We start from the raw sequence: 17,669 nt of genomic DNA on the forward strand, positions 1-17,669 counted from the left end.
CGGGTGGATATTTATTTGCCATTAAAACATGTTGCAAGCATTGACACCGCCACAGAGGGGTGGGTAGGTTATTGGGCGGGATGGTGGTGAATATTCATTTTCCATTAGCACACGTTTCCAATCACTAATGCCCGCACAGAGGGGTGGGTGAGTTTATGGGCGGAAAGGTGGTGAATCTTCATTTTCCATTAACACGTTCCAATCACTGACGCCGTCGCAGAGGAGAGGGTGGGGGAAAGGGTGGATATTCATTTTCCATGAGCTATCCATTGACTATAACAATCCGGGGCTTACAGCAACACAACAAAAAGTTACATATCCAGAAACAATTGCCCAAGTCCTATTTCAGGATACCATTCTAGAATGGTATGTAATTAGGATTTATTTTTGGAGTGGGCCTTAGATTATAAGCATACTCCAAAAAGCCCCCAAAAAATCCGGCTAGAGCTTATTTTCGGGGTAGGTCTTCTTTTTGGGGAAACAGGGTAGGTATGGGGCGACTCTGCACCCTTATTGTTGCCCATAAAGGCTCATTGACTTTTAACCTGTGTGGCCTTCCCACAATAGGAGAGCTCCCTTGATTTTGGTCCTGTTACATATTTAGAATTAAACACTGTGGCCCCATATAATATGTTTTACTACAACTTATCTAGTGTTAAAGGGACTCCCCTCATTAGACAAACTGTTTTAGTTAGGAGGATTCTAAAGATTCCAAAGGTTATAAAGATTCCAAAGGTTATAATAATATATATAATAATATTTATTCATTTATATAGCTCTATTAATTCCAAAGCGCTTTACATACATCAACAGGTTTCAATGGTTCTAAAAATACCACAGGTTCTAAAGATTCCAAAGGTTCTAAAGGTTCCAAAGGTTCTAAAGATACCACAGGTTCTAAAGATTCCAAACGTTCCAAAGATTCCAAACGTTCCAAAGATTCCAAAGGTTCTAAAGATACCACAGGTTCTATAGATTCCAAAGGTTACAATGGTACTAAAGATTCCAAAGGTTCAAAAGATTCCAAAGGTTCCAATGGTTCTAAAGATTCCAAAGGTTCTAAAGATTCCAAAGGTTCCAATGGTTCTAAAGATTCCAAAGGTTCTAAAGATTCCAAAGGTTCCAATGGTTCAAAGATTCCAAAGGTTCTAAAGATTCCAATGGTTCTAAAGATTCCAAAGGTTCTAAAGATTCCAAAGGTTCTAAAGATTCCAAAGGTTTTAAAGATTCCAAAGGTTCCAATGGTTCTAAAGATTCCAAAGGTTCTAAAGATTCCAAAGGTTCCAATGGTTCAAAGATTCCAAAGGTTCTAAAGATTCCAAAGGTTCCAATGGTTCTAAAGATTCCAAAGGTTCTAAAGATTCCAAAGGTTCTAAAGATTCCAAAGGTTCCAATGGTTCTAAAGATTCCAAAGGTTCTAAAGATTCCAAAGGTTCCAATGGTTCAAAGATTCCAAAGGTTCTAAAGATTCCAAAGGTTCCAAAGATTCCAAAGGTTCCAATGGTTCTAAAGATTCCAAAGGTTCTAAAGATTCCAAAGGTTCTAAAGGTTCTAAAGATTCCAAAGGTTCCAATGGTTCTAAAGATTCCAAAGGTTCTAAAGATTCCAAAGGTTCTAAAGATTCCAAAGGTTCCAATGGTTCAAAGATTCCAAAGGTTCTAAAGATTCCAAAGGTTCCAATGGTTCTAAAGATTCCAAAGGTTCTAAAGATTCCAAAGGTTCCAAGATTCCAAAGGTTCTAAAGATTCCAAAGGTTCTAAAGATTCCAAAGGTTTTAAAGATTCCAAAGGTTCCAATGGTTCTAAAGATTCCAAAGGTTCTAAAGATTCCAAAGGTTCTAAAGATTCCAAAGGTTTTAAAGATTCCAAAGGTTCCAATGGTTCTAAAGATTCCAAAGGTTCCAATGGTTCTAAAGATTCCAAAGGTTCTAAAGATTCCAAAGGTTTTAAAGATTCCAAAGGTTCCAATGGTTCTAAAGATTCCAAAGGTTCTAAAGATTCCAAAGGTTCCAATGGTTCTAAAGATTCCAAAGGTTCTAAAGATTCCAAAGGTTCTAAAGATTCCAAAGGTTCCAATGGTTCAAAGATTCCAAAGGTTCTAAAGATTCCAATGGTTCTAAAGATTCCAAAGGTTCTAAAGATTCCAAAGGTTTTAAAGATTCCAAAGGTTCCAATGGTTCTAAAGATTCCAAAGGTTCTAAAGATTCCAAAGGTTCCAATGGTTCAAAGATTCCAAAGGTTCTAAAGATTCCAAAGGTTCCAATGGTTCTAAAGATTCCAAAGGTTCTAAAGATTCCAAAGGTTCCAATGGTTCTAAAGATTCCAAAGGTTCTAAAGATTCCAAAGGTTCCAATGGTTCAAAGATTCCAAAGGTTCTAAAGATTCCAAAGGTTCCAAAGATTCCAAAGGTTCCAATGGTTCTAAAGATTCCAAAGGTTCTAAAGATTCCAAAGGTTCTAAAGGTTCTAAAGATTCCAAAGGTTCCAATGGTTCTAAAGATTCCAAAGGTTCTAAAGATTCCAAAGGTTCTAAAGATTCCAAAGGTTCCAATGGTTCAAAGATTCCAAAGGTTCTAAAGATTCCAAAGGTTCCAATGGTTCTAAAGATTCCAAAGGTTCTAAAGATTCCAAAGGTTCTAAAGACTCCAAAGGTTCCAAGATTCCAAAGGTTCTAAAGATTCCAAAGGCTCTAAAGATTCCAAAGGTTCTAAAGATTCCAAAGGTTTTAAAGATTCCAAAGATTCCAATGGTTCTAAAGATTCCAAAGGTTCTAAAGATTCCAAAGGTTCCAATGGTTCTAAAGATTCCAAAGGTTCTGAATGTTCCAATGGTTCTAAAGATTCCAAAGGTTCTAAATGTTCTAAAGGTTCTGATCGTTCACTTTTTTTAATTTTATTAATCACTAGCAATCAGCTCAATCTTTGGAGGAGAATCTAAAAGTATTTGTTCAATTTCCCTGCAGCGCCTCCACAGGCAAAATTAAGACTTACATGATGCTCTTTATCAATCAATTTACATTCAGAAACTGCTCTCGTAGCTGAGTATTTGATGTACGTAGCTCATAGAGATTTGCTTAAAACTGTAACAAACCCTCAGCTGTAGAAGTAAGACAAGTTCCAGAATGGTTTTCCATCTCTGAACGTAACCAAGAATGTTTCCGTTTACTATAGGCAAGCAGAGATCTTGAAAATGCTCCAGAATAGAAAACTCAATGCAATATTTAAAAAAGTTGCGGAACTTTCTAAGATGATTCAGCCTTGTTTACGTAAATTGCGGACAACTCCTTTAAATTCTGCCTTACACTTTCTTCTACGATGTCTCCTCTTCTCCCTTCCCCAGGCCACACATTTTTAAAAAATATTCTGTAAACATCATAACGTATAGGTATATTCTGGTTTAAACTTATCACCCCTCTGGCACTTGAGGGGTTAAAGGCGCAAGGTGGAGCTATGTTATTCCGACCCATCCCCCCAGACCCCACCCCCGCTTAGTTTGTCTTATAACATGAGGTATTAAGCGAAATGCTGTATGAAACTATTGGAATTTTTCGTACAGAGGTTTGACGCGCTCGTGAGTCATGTGACACAGTATCCGGTAGATAAAAATGTAAAAACAGTTCAGAAAAAAGGCAAAAAATTACTTGTCAGCATCAATACGTTACAGAATTCTGCATGACGTCGTTCAACACTGCAGTCAGAAGCAATTTATTATTTTTACCCCCGGAAAAATACTAAAACTTAAAAACACAAATGTAATTGTCTTCATATAATAATCTTGTTACAAACCGATGCGACTGCTTCTATGTACAATAGAAATTCCGGAAATTTTTAAACTTTTTTTATTTTTTTTTTTCGTTTTTGGTGATGATCGTCCCATTTTTCTCATCTGTAAGGTCCCATATGTTTACATCAATAGCTGCAAAATCCCATTGACCTGCAATTAAAAGAGAAAATGTCTTCCCCGAAGCCTGATGAAGGGCAGTACCGCTGATCATTTTTCTTTGAATCAAGGTGGGTTTTTTTGTCTGTCAGAGACCTACCCCGATATTCACCGAGTGATTATTCCTCTACAGAGCAGGAATTCTGTTTGACGAACAAACTAAGCACATGGTGGACGAACTGGTACTGCTCACTGGTCTGGATCATTCCTCCCCTACAAAAATATTTAGTCATAAACATGATATTTAGTAATATGTAGATACAATCAATATTAAAAAATTCAAAAATATTTCTTGCCATAGAGCACAAACACTTTTCTGACATTTTATGCATCTCACTTATCGGCTTTGCAGCATATACTGGGACAATTTTGACAGAATTATCTCATTTTTATTAGAGGGTAGGGTCATCAGAGTCATCTCATTATCATTAGAGGTCAGGGTCAACAGAGTCATCTCATTATCATGAGAGGGTAGGGTCAGCAGAGTCATCTCATTATCATGAGAGGGTAGGGTCAACAGAGTCATCTCATTCTCATTAGAAGGCAGGGTCAGTAGACTCATCATTAGAGGAGGAGGGTCAGCAGAGTCATTTTATTATCATTAGAGGACAAGGTCATATACTCAACTCACTATGATTAGAGGGCAGGGTCAGCAGAGTCATCTCATTATCATTAGAGGGTAAGATCAGCAGAGTCATCTCATTTTCATTAGAGGGCAGGGTCAGTAGAGTAATCTTATTATCATTAGAAGTCAGGGTCAGTAGAGTCAACTCATTGTGATTAGAAGGCAGGGTCAGTAGAGTCATCTCATTTTCATTAGAAGGCAGGGTCAGTAGAGTAATTTTAATATCATTAGAGAGCAATGTCAGTCAAGTCATCCTGTTATGATTACAGGGCATGGTAATGAAAGTCATTTCAATATATTCAGAGGTTAGATTGTCTTATTTTAGGTTACGTTCAAAGGAGTAATCTTAATATCATTAAAGAACAGGGTCAGTAGAGCCTTCTCATTATCATTAGAAAACCATGTCAGCACAGTCATCTCAATATCAGAGGTCAGAGTCAGCAGAGTCGGCTTATTTTAGGTAGTCATTTCTTCATTATTTGAGGGCAGAGTCAGCAGACTCATCTCACAATCATAAGAGGGAAGTGTCTTCAAAGTTGTCAAACTTGTCTTATTTTAGGTTGGGTGCAGCAGAGTCATCTCAATATCATTAAAGAACAGGATCAGCAGAGTCATCTAAATATCATTAGAGGTAAGAGCCAGCAGAGTTGTTTTATTTTAGGTTAGGTTCAGTAGAGTCATTTCATCCTGATAATAGGGCAGGGTCAGCAGAGTCATCTGATTATTGTTATAAAATGATATCAGCAAAATTATCTCAATAACAGAGGCCAGAATCAGCAGAGTCATCTCATCATCATGAAAGAACAGGATCAGCAGAGTCATCTCAATATCTTTAGAGGTCAATCAGCAGAGTTGTCTTATTTTAGGTTAAGTTCAGCAGTCATCTCATCATTAGAGAACAGGATCACCTGAATCATCTCATCATCATTAAAGACCAGGGTCAGTAGAGTCTTCTCATTAGCATTAAAGGTGGGATCTGTTTAGTCATCTTGTTATCATCAGGGCGTGGAGTCAAGATCGTTCTTTCATCTTTTTTTTTAGAGAAAAGGGTCATTAGAGTCATCTGAATATGATTAGAGGACAGGACAGCAGAGTCATTTCATTAGCGAATGAGGGGTCTGATAGAGGACAGCTCAACTGTACTTTAGGACACAGCAGGATGGGGACAAATTAACCAACTGCCCACAGTCCCCACTCTCTTAGGGCCCCCAGCATTTCTATACATTAAAAGTGTTTAAGCACCTTTGGTGACATCATGGTTATGTGACCATGATTTCACCAAAGGTCCATTAACTGTGGCAGTCTAGAGGCACTGAAAAGGAGACAGGCTGGTAGGTATGTGCTGTGTGTATATACAAATATGTATGTATGTGCTATGTGTGTATACATGTATATGTATGTGCTGTGTGTGTGTATTTATACAAATGTATGTATGTGCTGTGTGTATACATGTATATGTATGTGCTGTGTGTATATAAATATATACATGTGTATGTATGTGCTGTGTGTGTATACACATATATGTATGTGCTGTGTGTACATATACATGTGTATGTATGTGCTGTCTGTATACAATGTATATGTGTGTTCTGTGTGTGTATATATACATGTGTATGTATGTGCTGTGTGTGTATATACATATGAGTATGTATGTAGTGTGTGTATGTACATATGTGTGTATGTAGTGTGCATGTGTATCTACTTGTACATGAGTATGTATTTAGTGTGTGTATATACACATGTGCATGTATGTGCCGTGTGTACATGAGTATGTATGTGCTGTGTGTATGTGTACATATATATATACATATGTATGTATGTGTACCGACCTGAGAGGGGCCCGGCCGCTTCCTCGGGCCGAGCCGCTCGAGGTCCGGGCTCGGGTTGTCGGTGGTGCGAGCGCCTCTGGACCGGGGACCACGTCACTTTGTTAGAGGGGAGAGGTAGTGGGGTGGTGATGATGAGACGACAGGGCGCGCAGCCGGGAGGGCCGCGCGGTCGTCTCACGGGTCGCGACGCCACCCACGGGTCGTGGTGACGGGATGCACCACCGCTGAGGCGATGGCGGGCTCGTCTGGGATCGGTGTTGTGGCCGCAGCAAAGATGGTAGCCCCCTTCATGGGTAGGGGTGGTGTGTCCCGGGGCCCGGCTTGGGGGACTGCAAGCGCTGATGTTATTGTCGGGGTGCAGGGTGCCGTGCCGCGGTGTAGTGTCGTGCCCGGATGGCACTGGTGTACTCACGATTAATTCACACTCAGAGTCACTGGTAAACCAAAGTTCGGATGTGGTCGTTCCCCGCGGCCGGCTGCTGATGTCCCCTGTGGGGTTGATGGTGGCCCCTTTCCCGTGCACCTTTGTTAGTTGTGTTTCGGCTCCCCTGCCTGGGCAGTGGTAGCCCGCTCCCTGGCGTTGAGCTGCCGGAGGAGCTCTCGGTTGCCCGCAGGCGCTGGCCCGTCGGGTGTTTGGCCCTTGGCGGTGGCGCTCACCCGGTCTCGGTGGGCTTTTGCCTTCTTTCGGGACTTTGGGTGTGGATGAACCCGTGAGGTCCAGCCAGCAATCAGTCAATTTGCCTATACTCAATGGTTTCTAAGCTAGGACGGGGTCTGAGTACCCGGTTTCTGGTGCTCCGGTATACAGTTGACTCCCCGGTTCGGGACCGGCGGGCTCCAACCCAGGCCCGGTCCGTACGGTTCCGCCGGTTGCTGTACCGGTACTCCTACAGGCGGCCATCACCGTCTGCCTGCCTGACATTTTCCAAGGGGCCCAGGCTCCTACCCGGGTCCCTGACAGCTGCTCCACTACCACTCTCTAAACTGATCTGTTTGTACTTCCTGCCTCAGGAGACTAGTCTCCTCGGTGGGCGTGTCTTTCCGCCTGACTCCGCCCACCTGGTGTGCTCTACTGGCCCTGAGGGAGGCATCAGGTCTCCCTTTCGGGTGACATGTGTGTGACCTCACAGGGGTGTGTGTATGTGGTAGGTGTTATTACCTGTGACCCCTGGGGTCCAGGGCGTCACATATGTATGTGCGTGTCTGTATAATATATATAATAATAATAATATATGTATATATAAATAAAAAAAAAAAAAAAAATATATATATATATATATATATATATATATAATATATGTATATTTGTATATAATGTATATATCCATGTGTGCAGCTACATTTCTGCCAGAGGTGCACAACACTTGAAATATTCCTAATTTATTAAGTGGTGTGCACCTTTTCATGCATTAAGTGCATCTTATTCCAGCGGCCCCGTTCATTAAGACTGATCTGCGCAATGTCTCAATGAATCAGGGCCATTGTTCTTGTGAGCGCATTGCCGGTGTAAACAGGAGATCTGCTGGTGATAATATGATAAATACTGTATATGGAAAGAATGCTCTATTGGTGATCATTCTAACCCATCATTGTTCGTCAGCTGTAAAAGGAGGGCCAGATGACTTTAATATAGCCAATGGCGCTCCTTTGAAGGTATGAAACCGACTCCTGTAAATGCAAGCTAAGTGTTTGTGTGTGATGGTGCAATATGTTACCAGTTGGGGCCCCACCTTTAACTTTTGCCCAGGGCCCCACTTTGTTAAAAACCGTCTGTGGGCAGGATAATAACGGACCCTGTGCACACACATATAAGCGTCTGTATGCAGCTTCCCAGCCACTACTTGGTCTTCCAAGAATAGTTCTCCATTATTTCCTGGAGATCATATCAGTCTATGGATAATTTTCTGTCCATTCATTGTTTTTCTGGGATCAGCATCACGTCTTCCAAGAATTTGCCCTTTTTCAAAGGAAGTTTTCCCTCCGGCCTGTAGATCTTGCAGTGTAATGGTTTTTGGCTGCCTTTGTGGGAGCGAATAACAGGAATATTCAGAGACATTTGAGCCGAGAATTATTAATTGCCATTTCCTTGGCTGGATCTTTGGTTCCCCCGAAATACCTCAGTCTGTTTCACAGCTATAAGTGTAACTAATGACTCATTCCTACCCCCAATGATTGTACATTGGCAACAAGTCACTAGTGGGAAGTGCCGGCATAAATTACTGCCATTATGGGGGGGGATATGTCTCAGTGATGTAATATCTGTCTTCCGGACCCGGCACTACTCCATTAAAGGAACCCACCTGTCATTCTCGTCATAGGCAAGTCTACCCGCCCACAGGAGACACCAGACCATCGTATAAGAAGTCCCAACACAATGGACCCACCACCTCCACCAGTATGTCCTCAATAGTGCTGGGAATTCAGACCATTCCCAATATATTAGTGTTTGATACCCCCTAACAGTAAAAACATGCATCCATGCCCTGATCAAGTCCAAAACCAGGTCCTCAACCAGCGGAATTTCTTACCTATCTAAATCCCTATCCAAACACCAAAGATTTGGGCACTGTGATGCTAGTCACTACTTACGGGTAGTACAAACGGTAGAGTAGTCAGGAAAGCAGGGGTCTGGTAACAGGAGGACACGTCTGGATACAGGGAGTACACAGAGACGTAGTCAAATCAAAATCTGAGGGTCAGAATTCTGGAAAGGCACATAATGGATTCAGGGAGAAAACTGAGACGTGGTCAGGTAACGGTCTAAGGTGAAAAGCCAGGAGGTCACGTCAGGAACAGGGAGCAGGCAGAGAGGAGTCAAACTACAGTCTGGGGTCAGGAAAAATAGATCAGAGCACAGGTAGGAACACAGGCCAACAGCATAACAGCAGAACCAGAATGTACGACTGGCGGAGTTCTGGGAGAGCAAGCTCAGTAAAGAAGCAGAGCAATTACCAGGAAGGTGGAAAACGTGAGCAATCAGTACCTCCCAGAACCAGCATGGAAGCCTGTACTGTCAATCAACATGCCAGTCAGTAGCCCAGGAAAAAACAGCAGAGCATTTCCTAGTGTGCAAGATGCTCTGCACAGAGGAATCATGACAGGCACCTAATCAAAACAATTTGGTGTTGTCTTACCTGTCTAACCTCAGCTGGCAGGTGGTCTTTAGAATGTCTACTGCCCCCTCATTCTTCAGCTGTTTACACAGGATTGTGGTAGCAATGAAACATCCGGTTCTCCCGATCCCCGCGCTGCAAGACAGAAGACATTTGGTAAAGCAAGTAGCTAAACAGATTGCGTAAGAGCCGGCAATCTCTATAGGAGCAGTAATGGCGGCTATATTGGTTGCCATTCAGCTTTTCTATCAATAAAGGTATTGTGGCTCACCTGCAGTGGACAATTATAGGTCCGTTATTAGGTTCGCCATTTTTCCTGGCTTCCTCCACATCTTCCACCAGCTTTAATAGTGCTGGAGCCTGATCCGGGGTCTTCTGGTCCGGCCATGACGTGTACCAAAAATGCATCAGGCTCCTTTCTTTCTCTCCATTCTAAAATATTGCCCAAAATGTCAATGGTACTATAGCTGTCATTATTGGGACTATGGCTGTCATTATTGGGGACTATGGCTGTCATTATTGGGACTATGGCTGTCATTATTGGGGACTATGGCTGTCATTATTGGGCACTATGGCTGTCATTATTGGGCACTATGGCTATCATTATTGGGCACTATGGCTGTCATTATTGGAACTATGGCTGTCATTATTGGGCACTATTGCTGTCATTATTGGGCACTATAGCTGTCATTATTGGGCACTATGGCTGTCATTATTGGGCACTATGGCTGTCATTATTGGGCACTGTTGCTGCCATTATTGGGCACTATGGCTGCCATTATTGGGCACTGTTGCTGCCATTATTAAACACAATAGCTATAATTATTGCACATTATGGCCATTATTATTGGGCACTGTTGCGGTTATTATTGGGCACTGTTGCGGTTATTATTTATTCCTATAGCTGTCATTATTGGGCACTATGGTTGTCATTATTGGGACTATGGCTGTCATTATTAGGGACTATGGCTATCATTATTGGGCACTATAGCTGTCATTATTGGGCACTGTTGCGGTCATTATTGGGCACTGTTGCTGTCATTATTGGGCACTATAGCTGTCAGTATTGGGCACTATAGCTGTTATTATTAGGCACTATGGCTGTCATTATTGGGCACTATAGCTGTCAGTATTGGGCACTATAGCTGTCATTATTGGGCACTATAGCAGTCATTATTGGGCACAATGGCAGTCATTATTGGGCACTATAGCTGTCATTATTGGGCACTATAGCAGTCATTATTGGGCACTATGGCTGTCATTATTGGGCACTATAGCTGTTAGTATTGGGCACTATAGCAGTCATTATTGGGCACTATAGCAGTCATTATTGGGCACTATAGCAGTCATTATTGGGCACTATAGCTGTCATTATTGGGCACTATAGCTGCCATTATTGGGCACCATGGCTGTCATTATTGGGCACTTGCTGCCATTATTGGACACTATAGCTGTCATTATTGGGCACTGTTGCTGCCATTATTGGGCACTATAGCTGCCATTATTGGGCACTATAGCTGTCATTATTGGGCACTGTTGCTGCCATTATTGGGCACTATAGCTGCCATTATTGGGCACTATAGCTGCCATTATTGGGCACTTTTGCTGCCATTTTTGGGCACTATAGCTGCCATTATTGGGCACTGTTGCTGCCATTATTGGGCACTATAGCTGCCATTATTGGGCACTATGGCTGTCATTATTGGGCACTATAGCTGCCATTATTGGGCACTATAGCTGCCATTATTGGGCACTGTTGCTGCCATAATTGGGCACTGTTGCTGCCATTATTGGGCACTATAGCTGCCATTATTGGGCACTATGGCTGTCATTATTGGGCATTAGGGCTGTCATTATTGGGCACTGTTGCTGCCATTATTGGGCACTATGGCTGTCATTATTGGGCATTTGGGCTGTCATTATTGGGCACTATAGGTGTCATTATTGGGCACTATAGCTGCCATTATTGGGCACTATAGCTGCCATTATTGGGCACTATGGCTGTCATTATTGGGCACTATAGCTGCCATTATTGGGCACTATAGCTGCCATTATTGGGCACTGTTGCTGCCATAATTGGGCACTGTTGCTGCCATTATTGGGCACTATAGCTGCCATTATTGGGCACTTGCTGCCATTATTGGACACTATAGCTGTCATTATTGGGCACTGTTGCTGCCATTATTGGGCACTATAGCTGCCATTATTGGGCACTGTTGCTGCCATTATTGGGCACTATAGCTGCCATTATTGGGCACTGTTGCTGCCATAATTGGGCACTGTTGCTGCCATTATTGGGCACTATAGCTGCCATTATTGGGCAATATAGCTGCCATTATTGGGCACTGTTGCTGCCATAATTGGGCACTGTTGCTGCCATAATTGGGCACTGTTGCTGCCATTATTGGGCACTATAGCTGCCATTATTGGGCACTATGGCTGTCATTATTGGGCATTAGGGCTGTCATTATTGGGCATTAGGGCTGTCATTATTGGGCATTAGGGCTGTCATTATTGGGCACTATAGCTGCCAGAATTGGGCACTATAGCTGCCATTATTGGGCACTATGGCTGCCATTATTGGGCACTATGGCTGTCATTATTTGGCATTAGGGCTGTCATTATTGGGCACTGTTGCTGCCATTATTAAACACAATAGCTATAATTATTGCACATCATGGCTATTATTGTTGGGCACTGTTGCGGTTATTATTTATACCTATGGCTATCATTATTGGGCCTTAGTGCTGTAATTATTGGGCACAGTGCCGGACATTATTGTGACATTGTGGGGGCACTATACATATTATTATTATTGGGGTTTTCAGGCTGTAATTATCGGTGTTGTGTGATCACCATTTTGTGGGTTTTCCTACCTTTAAAGTCATTAGCCTCAGTACATAATCGTCCTCCTGGATGATGTGATTCACGGTCACTTCTATTCCCTCATAGGCGCCATGTTTCTCCGGCCAGTACTCTGTGCATTTCTGTGGAGAGATGAATAAGTCAATGGGGATGATCAGGCGGTTTTATTTTTTTCTAATTTTGGAGAACCCCATTAAACGTCATCATCTATGTGCAGAGATGTAACAAAATTGGATGCAAAGATAAAAGCTGCACCCGGGCCCCTCTGCCATATAAGAAATGGCAGCATTATCACTCGTGGGTGGGCAGCCTATAGAATGAAGGTCCAGGCGCCCCCCATTATTCCTCTGCCCATATGTACAATGTCTGACATTGTGTGTTAGGATCCTATAGACGCCGCTCACCTCGTTCACCTCCTCAATGTTGGTGATCATGACGATAATGGGTGAATGCTGTTGCCAGATCATCTTCCAGAAATCCCCTACGGTGTTCACGGTGGGTCCCTGAGTTGCAATGTAAACTTTTTCCTCTTCTTCGTAACCCTGTGACACAGAACAGCAGAGCGGAGGTGATGGGGAGATACACAGCAGAGCGGAGGTGATGGGGAGATACACAGCAGAGCGGAGGTGATGGGGAGATACACAGCAGAGCGGAGGTGATGAGGAGATACAGAGCAGAGCGGAGGTGATGGGGAGATACACAGCAGAGCGGAGGTGATGGGGAGATACACAGCAGAGCGGAGGTGATGGGGAGATACAGAGCAGAGCGGAGGTGATGGGGAGATACACAGCAGAGCGGAGGTGATGGGGAGATACAGAGCAGAGCGGAGGTGATGGGGAGATACAGAGCAGAGCGGAGGTGATGGGGAGATACACAGCAGAGCGGAGGTGATGGGGAGATACACAGGAGAGCGGAGGTGATGGGGAGATACACAGCAGAGCGGAGGTGATGGGGAGATACACAGCAGAGCGGAGGTGATGGGGACATACACAGCAGAGCAGAGGTGATGGGGAGATACACAGCACAGCGGAGGTGATGGGGAGATACACAGGAGAGCGGAGGTGATGGGGAGATACAGAGCAGAGCGGAGGTGATGGGGAGATACAGAGCAGAGCGGAGGTGATGGGGAGATACAGAGCAGAGCGGAGGTGATGGGGAGATACAGAGCAGAGCGGAGGTGATGGGGAGATACACAGCAGAGCGGAGGTGATGGGGAGATACACAGCAGAGCGGAGGTGATGGGGAGATACAGAGCAGAGCGGAGGTGATGGGGAGATACAGAGCAGAGCGGAGGTGATGGGGAGATACACAGCAGAGCGGAGGTGATGGGGAGATACACAGCAGAGCGGAGGTGATGGGGAGATACAGAGCAGAGCGGAGGTGATGGGGAGATACAGAGCAGAGCGGAGGTGATGGGGAGATACACAGCAGAGCGGAGGTGATGGGGAGATAGAGAGCAGAGCGGAGGTGATGGAGAGATACACAGCAGAGCGGAGGTGATGGGGAGATACACAGCAGAGCGGAGGTGATGGAGAGATACAGAGCAGAGCGGAGGTGATGGGGAGATACACAGCAGAGCGGAGGTGATGGGGAGATACACAACAGAGCGGAGGTGATGGGGAGATAGAGAGCAGAGCGGAGGTGATGGAGAGATACCCAGCAGAGCGGAGGTGATGGGGAGATACACAGCAGAGCGGAGGTGATGGTCAGATACAGAGCAGAGCGGAGGTGATGGGGAGATACACAGCAGAGCGGAGGTGATGGGGAGATACACAGCAGAGCGGAGGTGATGAAGAGATACACAGCAGAGCGGAGGTGATGAAGAGATACACAGCAGAGCGGAGGTGATGGGGAGATACACAGCAGAGCAGAGGTGATGGAGAGATACACAGCAGAGCGGAGGTGATGGGGAGATACACAGCAGAGCGGAGGTGATGGGGAGATACACAGCAGAGTGGAGGTGATGGGGAGATACACAGCAGAGCAGAGGTGATGGAGAGATACACAGCAGAGCAGAGGTGATGGGGAGATGCACAGCAGAGCGGAGGTGATGGGGAGATACACAGCAGAGCGGAGGTGATGAAGAGATACACAGCAGAGCGGAGGTGATGGAGAGATACACAGCAGAGCAGAGGTGATGGGGAGATGCACAGCAGAGCGGAGGTGATGGGGAGATACACAGCAGAGCGGAGGTGATGGGGAGATACACAGCAGAGCGGAGGTGATGGGGAGATACACAGCAGAGCGGAGGTGATGGGGAGATACACAGCAAAGCAGAGCGGAGGTGATGGGGAGATACACAGCAGAGCGGAGGTGATGGGGAGATACACAGCAGAGCGGAGGTGATGGGGAGATACACAGCAAAGCAGAGCGGAGGTGATGGGGAGATACACAGCAGAGCGGAGGTGATGGGGAGATGCAGAGCAGAGCGGAGGTGATGGGGAGATACACAGCAAAGCAGAGCGGAGGTGATGGGGAGATACACAGCAGAGCGGAGGTGATGGGGAGATGCAGAGCAGAGCGGAGGTGATGGGGAGATGCACAGCAGAGCGGAGGTGATGGGGAGATGCACAGCAGAGCGGAGGTGATGGGGAGATACACAGCAGAGCGGAGGTGATGGGGAGATACACAGCAGAGCGGAGGTGATGGGGAGATACACAGCAGAGCGGAGGTGATGGGGAGATACACAGCAGAGCGGAGGTGATGGGGAGATACACAGCAGAGCGGAGGTGATGGGGAGATACACAGCAGAGCGGAGGTGATGGGGAGATACACAGCAGAGCGGAGGTGATGGGGAGATACACAGCAGAGCGGAGGTGATGGGGAGATACACAGCAGAGCGGAGGTGATGGGGAGATACACAGCAGAGCGGAGGTGATGGGGAGATGCAGAGCGAAGGTGATGGGGAGATACACAGCAGAGCGGAGGTGATGGGGAGATACACAGCAGAGCGGAGGTGATGGGGAGATACACAGCAGAGCGGAGGTGATGGGGAGATACACAGTAGAGCGGAGGTGATGAGGAGATACACAGCAGAGCGGAGGTGATGGGGAGATACAGAGCAGAGCGGAGGTGATGGGGAGATACAGAGCAGAGCGGAGGTGATGGGGAGATACACAGCAGAGCGGAGGTGATGGGGAGATACACAGCAGAGCGGAGGTGATGGGGAGATACACAGCAGAGCGGAGGTGATGGGGAGATACACAGCAGAGCGGAGGTGATGGGGAGATACACAGTAGAGCGGAGGTGATGAGGAGATACACAGCAGAGCGGAGGTGATGGGGAGATACAGAGCAGAGCGGAGGTGATGGGGAGATACAGAGCAGAGCGGAGGTGATGGGGAGATACAGAGCAGAGCGGAGGTGATGGGGAGATGCAGAGCAGAGGTGATGGGGAGATGCAGAGCAGAGCGGAGGTGATGGGGAGATACAGAGCAGAGCGGAGGTGATGGAGAGATACACAGCAGAGCGGAGGTGATGGAGAGATACACAGCAGAGCGGAGGTGATGGAGAGATACACAGCAGAGCGGAGGTGATGGGGAGATACAGAGCAGAGCGGAGGTGATGGGGAGATACACAGCAGAGCGGAGGTGATGGGGAGATACACAGCAGAGCAGAGGTGATGGGGAGATACAGAGCAGAGCGGAGGTGATGGGGAGATACAGAGCAGAGCGGAGGTGATGGGGAGATACACAGCAGAGCGGAGGTGATGGGGAGATACACAGCAGAGCGGAGGTGATGGGGAGATACACAGCAGAGCGGAGGTGATGGGGAGATACACAGCAGAGCGGAGGTGATGGGGAGATGCAGAGCGAAGGTGATGGGGAGATACACAGCAGAGCGGAGGTGATGGGGAGATACACAGCAGAGCGGAGGTGATGGGGAGATACACAGCAGAGCGGAGGTGATGGGGAGATACACAGTAGAGCGGAGGTGATGAGGAGATACACAGCAGAGCGGAGGTGATGGGGAGATACACAGCAGAGCAGAGGTGATGGGGAGATACACAGCAGAGCGGAGGTGATGGGGAGATACACAGCAGAGCGGAGGTGATGGGGAGATACACAGCAGAGCGGAGGTGATGGGGAGATACACAGCAGAGCGGAGGTGATGGGGAGATACACAGCAGAGCGGAGGTGATGAGGAGATGCAGAGCGGAGGAGATGGGGAGATACACAGCAGAGCGGAGGTGATGGGGAGATACAGAGCAGAGCGGAGGTGATGGAGAGATACACAGCAGAGCGGAGGTGATGGAGAGATACACAGCAGAGCGGAGGTGATGGAGAGATACACAGCAGAGCGGAGGTGATGGAGAGATACACAGCAGAGCGGAGGTGATGGAGAGATACACAGCAGAGCGGAGGTGATTGAGAGATACACAGCAGAGCGGAGGTGATGGAGAGATACACAGCAGAGCGGAGGTGATGGGGAGATACACAGCAGAGCGGAGGTGATGGGGAGATACACAGCAGAGCGGAGGTGATGGGGAGATACACAGCAGAGCGAAGGTGATGGGGAGATACACAGCAGAGCGAAGGTGATGGGGAGATACACAGCAGAGCGGAGGTGATGGGGAGATGCAGAGCAGAGCGGAGGTGATGGGGAGATACAGAGCAGAGCGGAGGTGATGGAGAGATACACAGCAGAGTGGAGGTGATGGAGAGATACACAGCAGAGCGGAGGTGATGGGGAGATACACAGCAGAGCGGAGGTGATGGGGAGATACACAGCAGAGCGGAGGTGATGGGGAGATACAGAGCAGAGCGGAGGTGATGGGGAGATGCAGAGCAGAGCGAAGGTGATGGGGAGATACACAGCAGAGCGGAGGTGATGGGGAGATACAGAGCAGAGCGGAGGTGATGGGGAGATACAGAGCAGAGCGGAGGTGATGGGGAGATACACAGCAGAGCGGAGGTGATGGGGAGATACACAGCAGAGCGGAGGTGATGGGGAGATACAGAGCAGAGCGGAGGTGATGGGGAGATACAGAGCAGAGCGGAGGTGATGGGGAGATACACAGCAGAGCGGAGGTGATGGGGAGATAGAGAGCAGAGCGGAGGTGATGGAGAGATACACAGCAGAGCGGAGGTGATGGGGAGATACACAGCAGAGCGGAGGTGATGGAGAGATACAGAGCAGAGCGGAGGTGATGGGGAGATACACAGCAGAGCGGAGGTGATGGGGAGATACACAACAGAGCGGAGGTGATGGGGAGATAGAGAGCAGAGCGGAGGTGATGGAGAGATACCCAGCAGAGCGGAGGTGATGGGGAGATACACAGCAGAGCGGAGGTGATGGTCA

General features: G+C 46.6%; 1 protein-coding gene across 9 annotated transcripts in view; it reads right to left on the reverse strand.

The window, feature by feature from the left end:
• Positions 1-2,561: 2,561 nt before the first annotated feature.
• The window catches only part of PTPN5 (protein tyrosine phosphatase non-receptor type 5), a 95,994-nt gene continuing 80,886 nt past the window's right edge, over positions 2,562-17,669 (reverse strand). For 8 of the 9 annotated variants that reach the window (XM_075326581.1, XM_075326577.1, XM_075326583.1 and 5 more), the window contains 5 exons: positions 12,774-12,911; positions 12,381-12,491; positions 9,776-9,936; positions 9,526-9,639; positions 2,564-4,150 (listed from right to left, as the gene is read on the reverse strand). In XM_075326581.1, coding sequence (XP_075182696.1) covers positions 4,057-4,150; positions 9,526-9,639; positions 9,776-9,936; positions 12,381-12,491; positions 12,774-12,911 — 618 coding nt within the window. In that variant the 3' untranslated portion in view covers positions 2,564-4,056. Of the gene's footprint in view, positions 4,151-9,525; positions 9,640-9,775; positions 9,937-12,380; positions 12,492-12,773; positions 12,912-17,669 lie in introns of all 9 variants that reach the window. The other variant, XM_075326584.1, reaches the window with a different exon arrangement.

The sequence above is a fragment of the Anomaloglossus baeobatrachus genome, chromosome 10 (genome assembly GCF_048569485.1).
Source record: "Anomaloglossus baeobatrachus isolate aAnoBae1 chromosome 10, aAnoBae1.hap1, whole genome shotgun sequence".
NCBI classification, from domain to species: Eukaryota; Metazoa; Chordata; class Amphibia; order Anura; family Aromobatidae; genus Anomaloglossus; species Anomaloglossus baeobatrachus.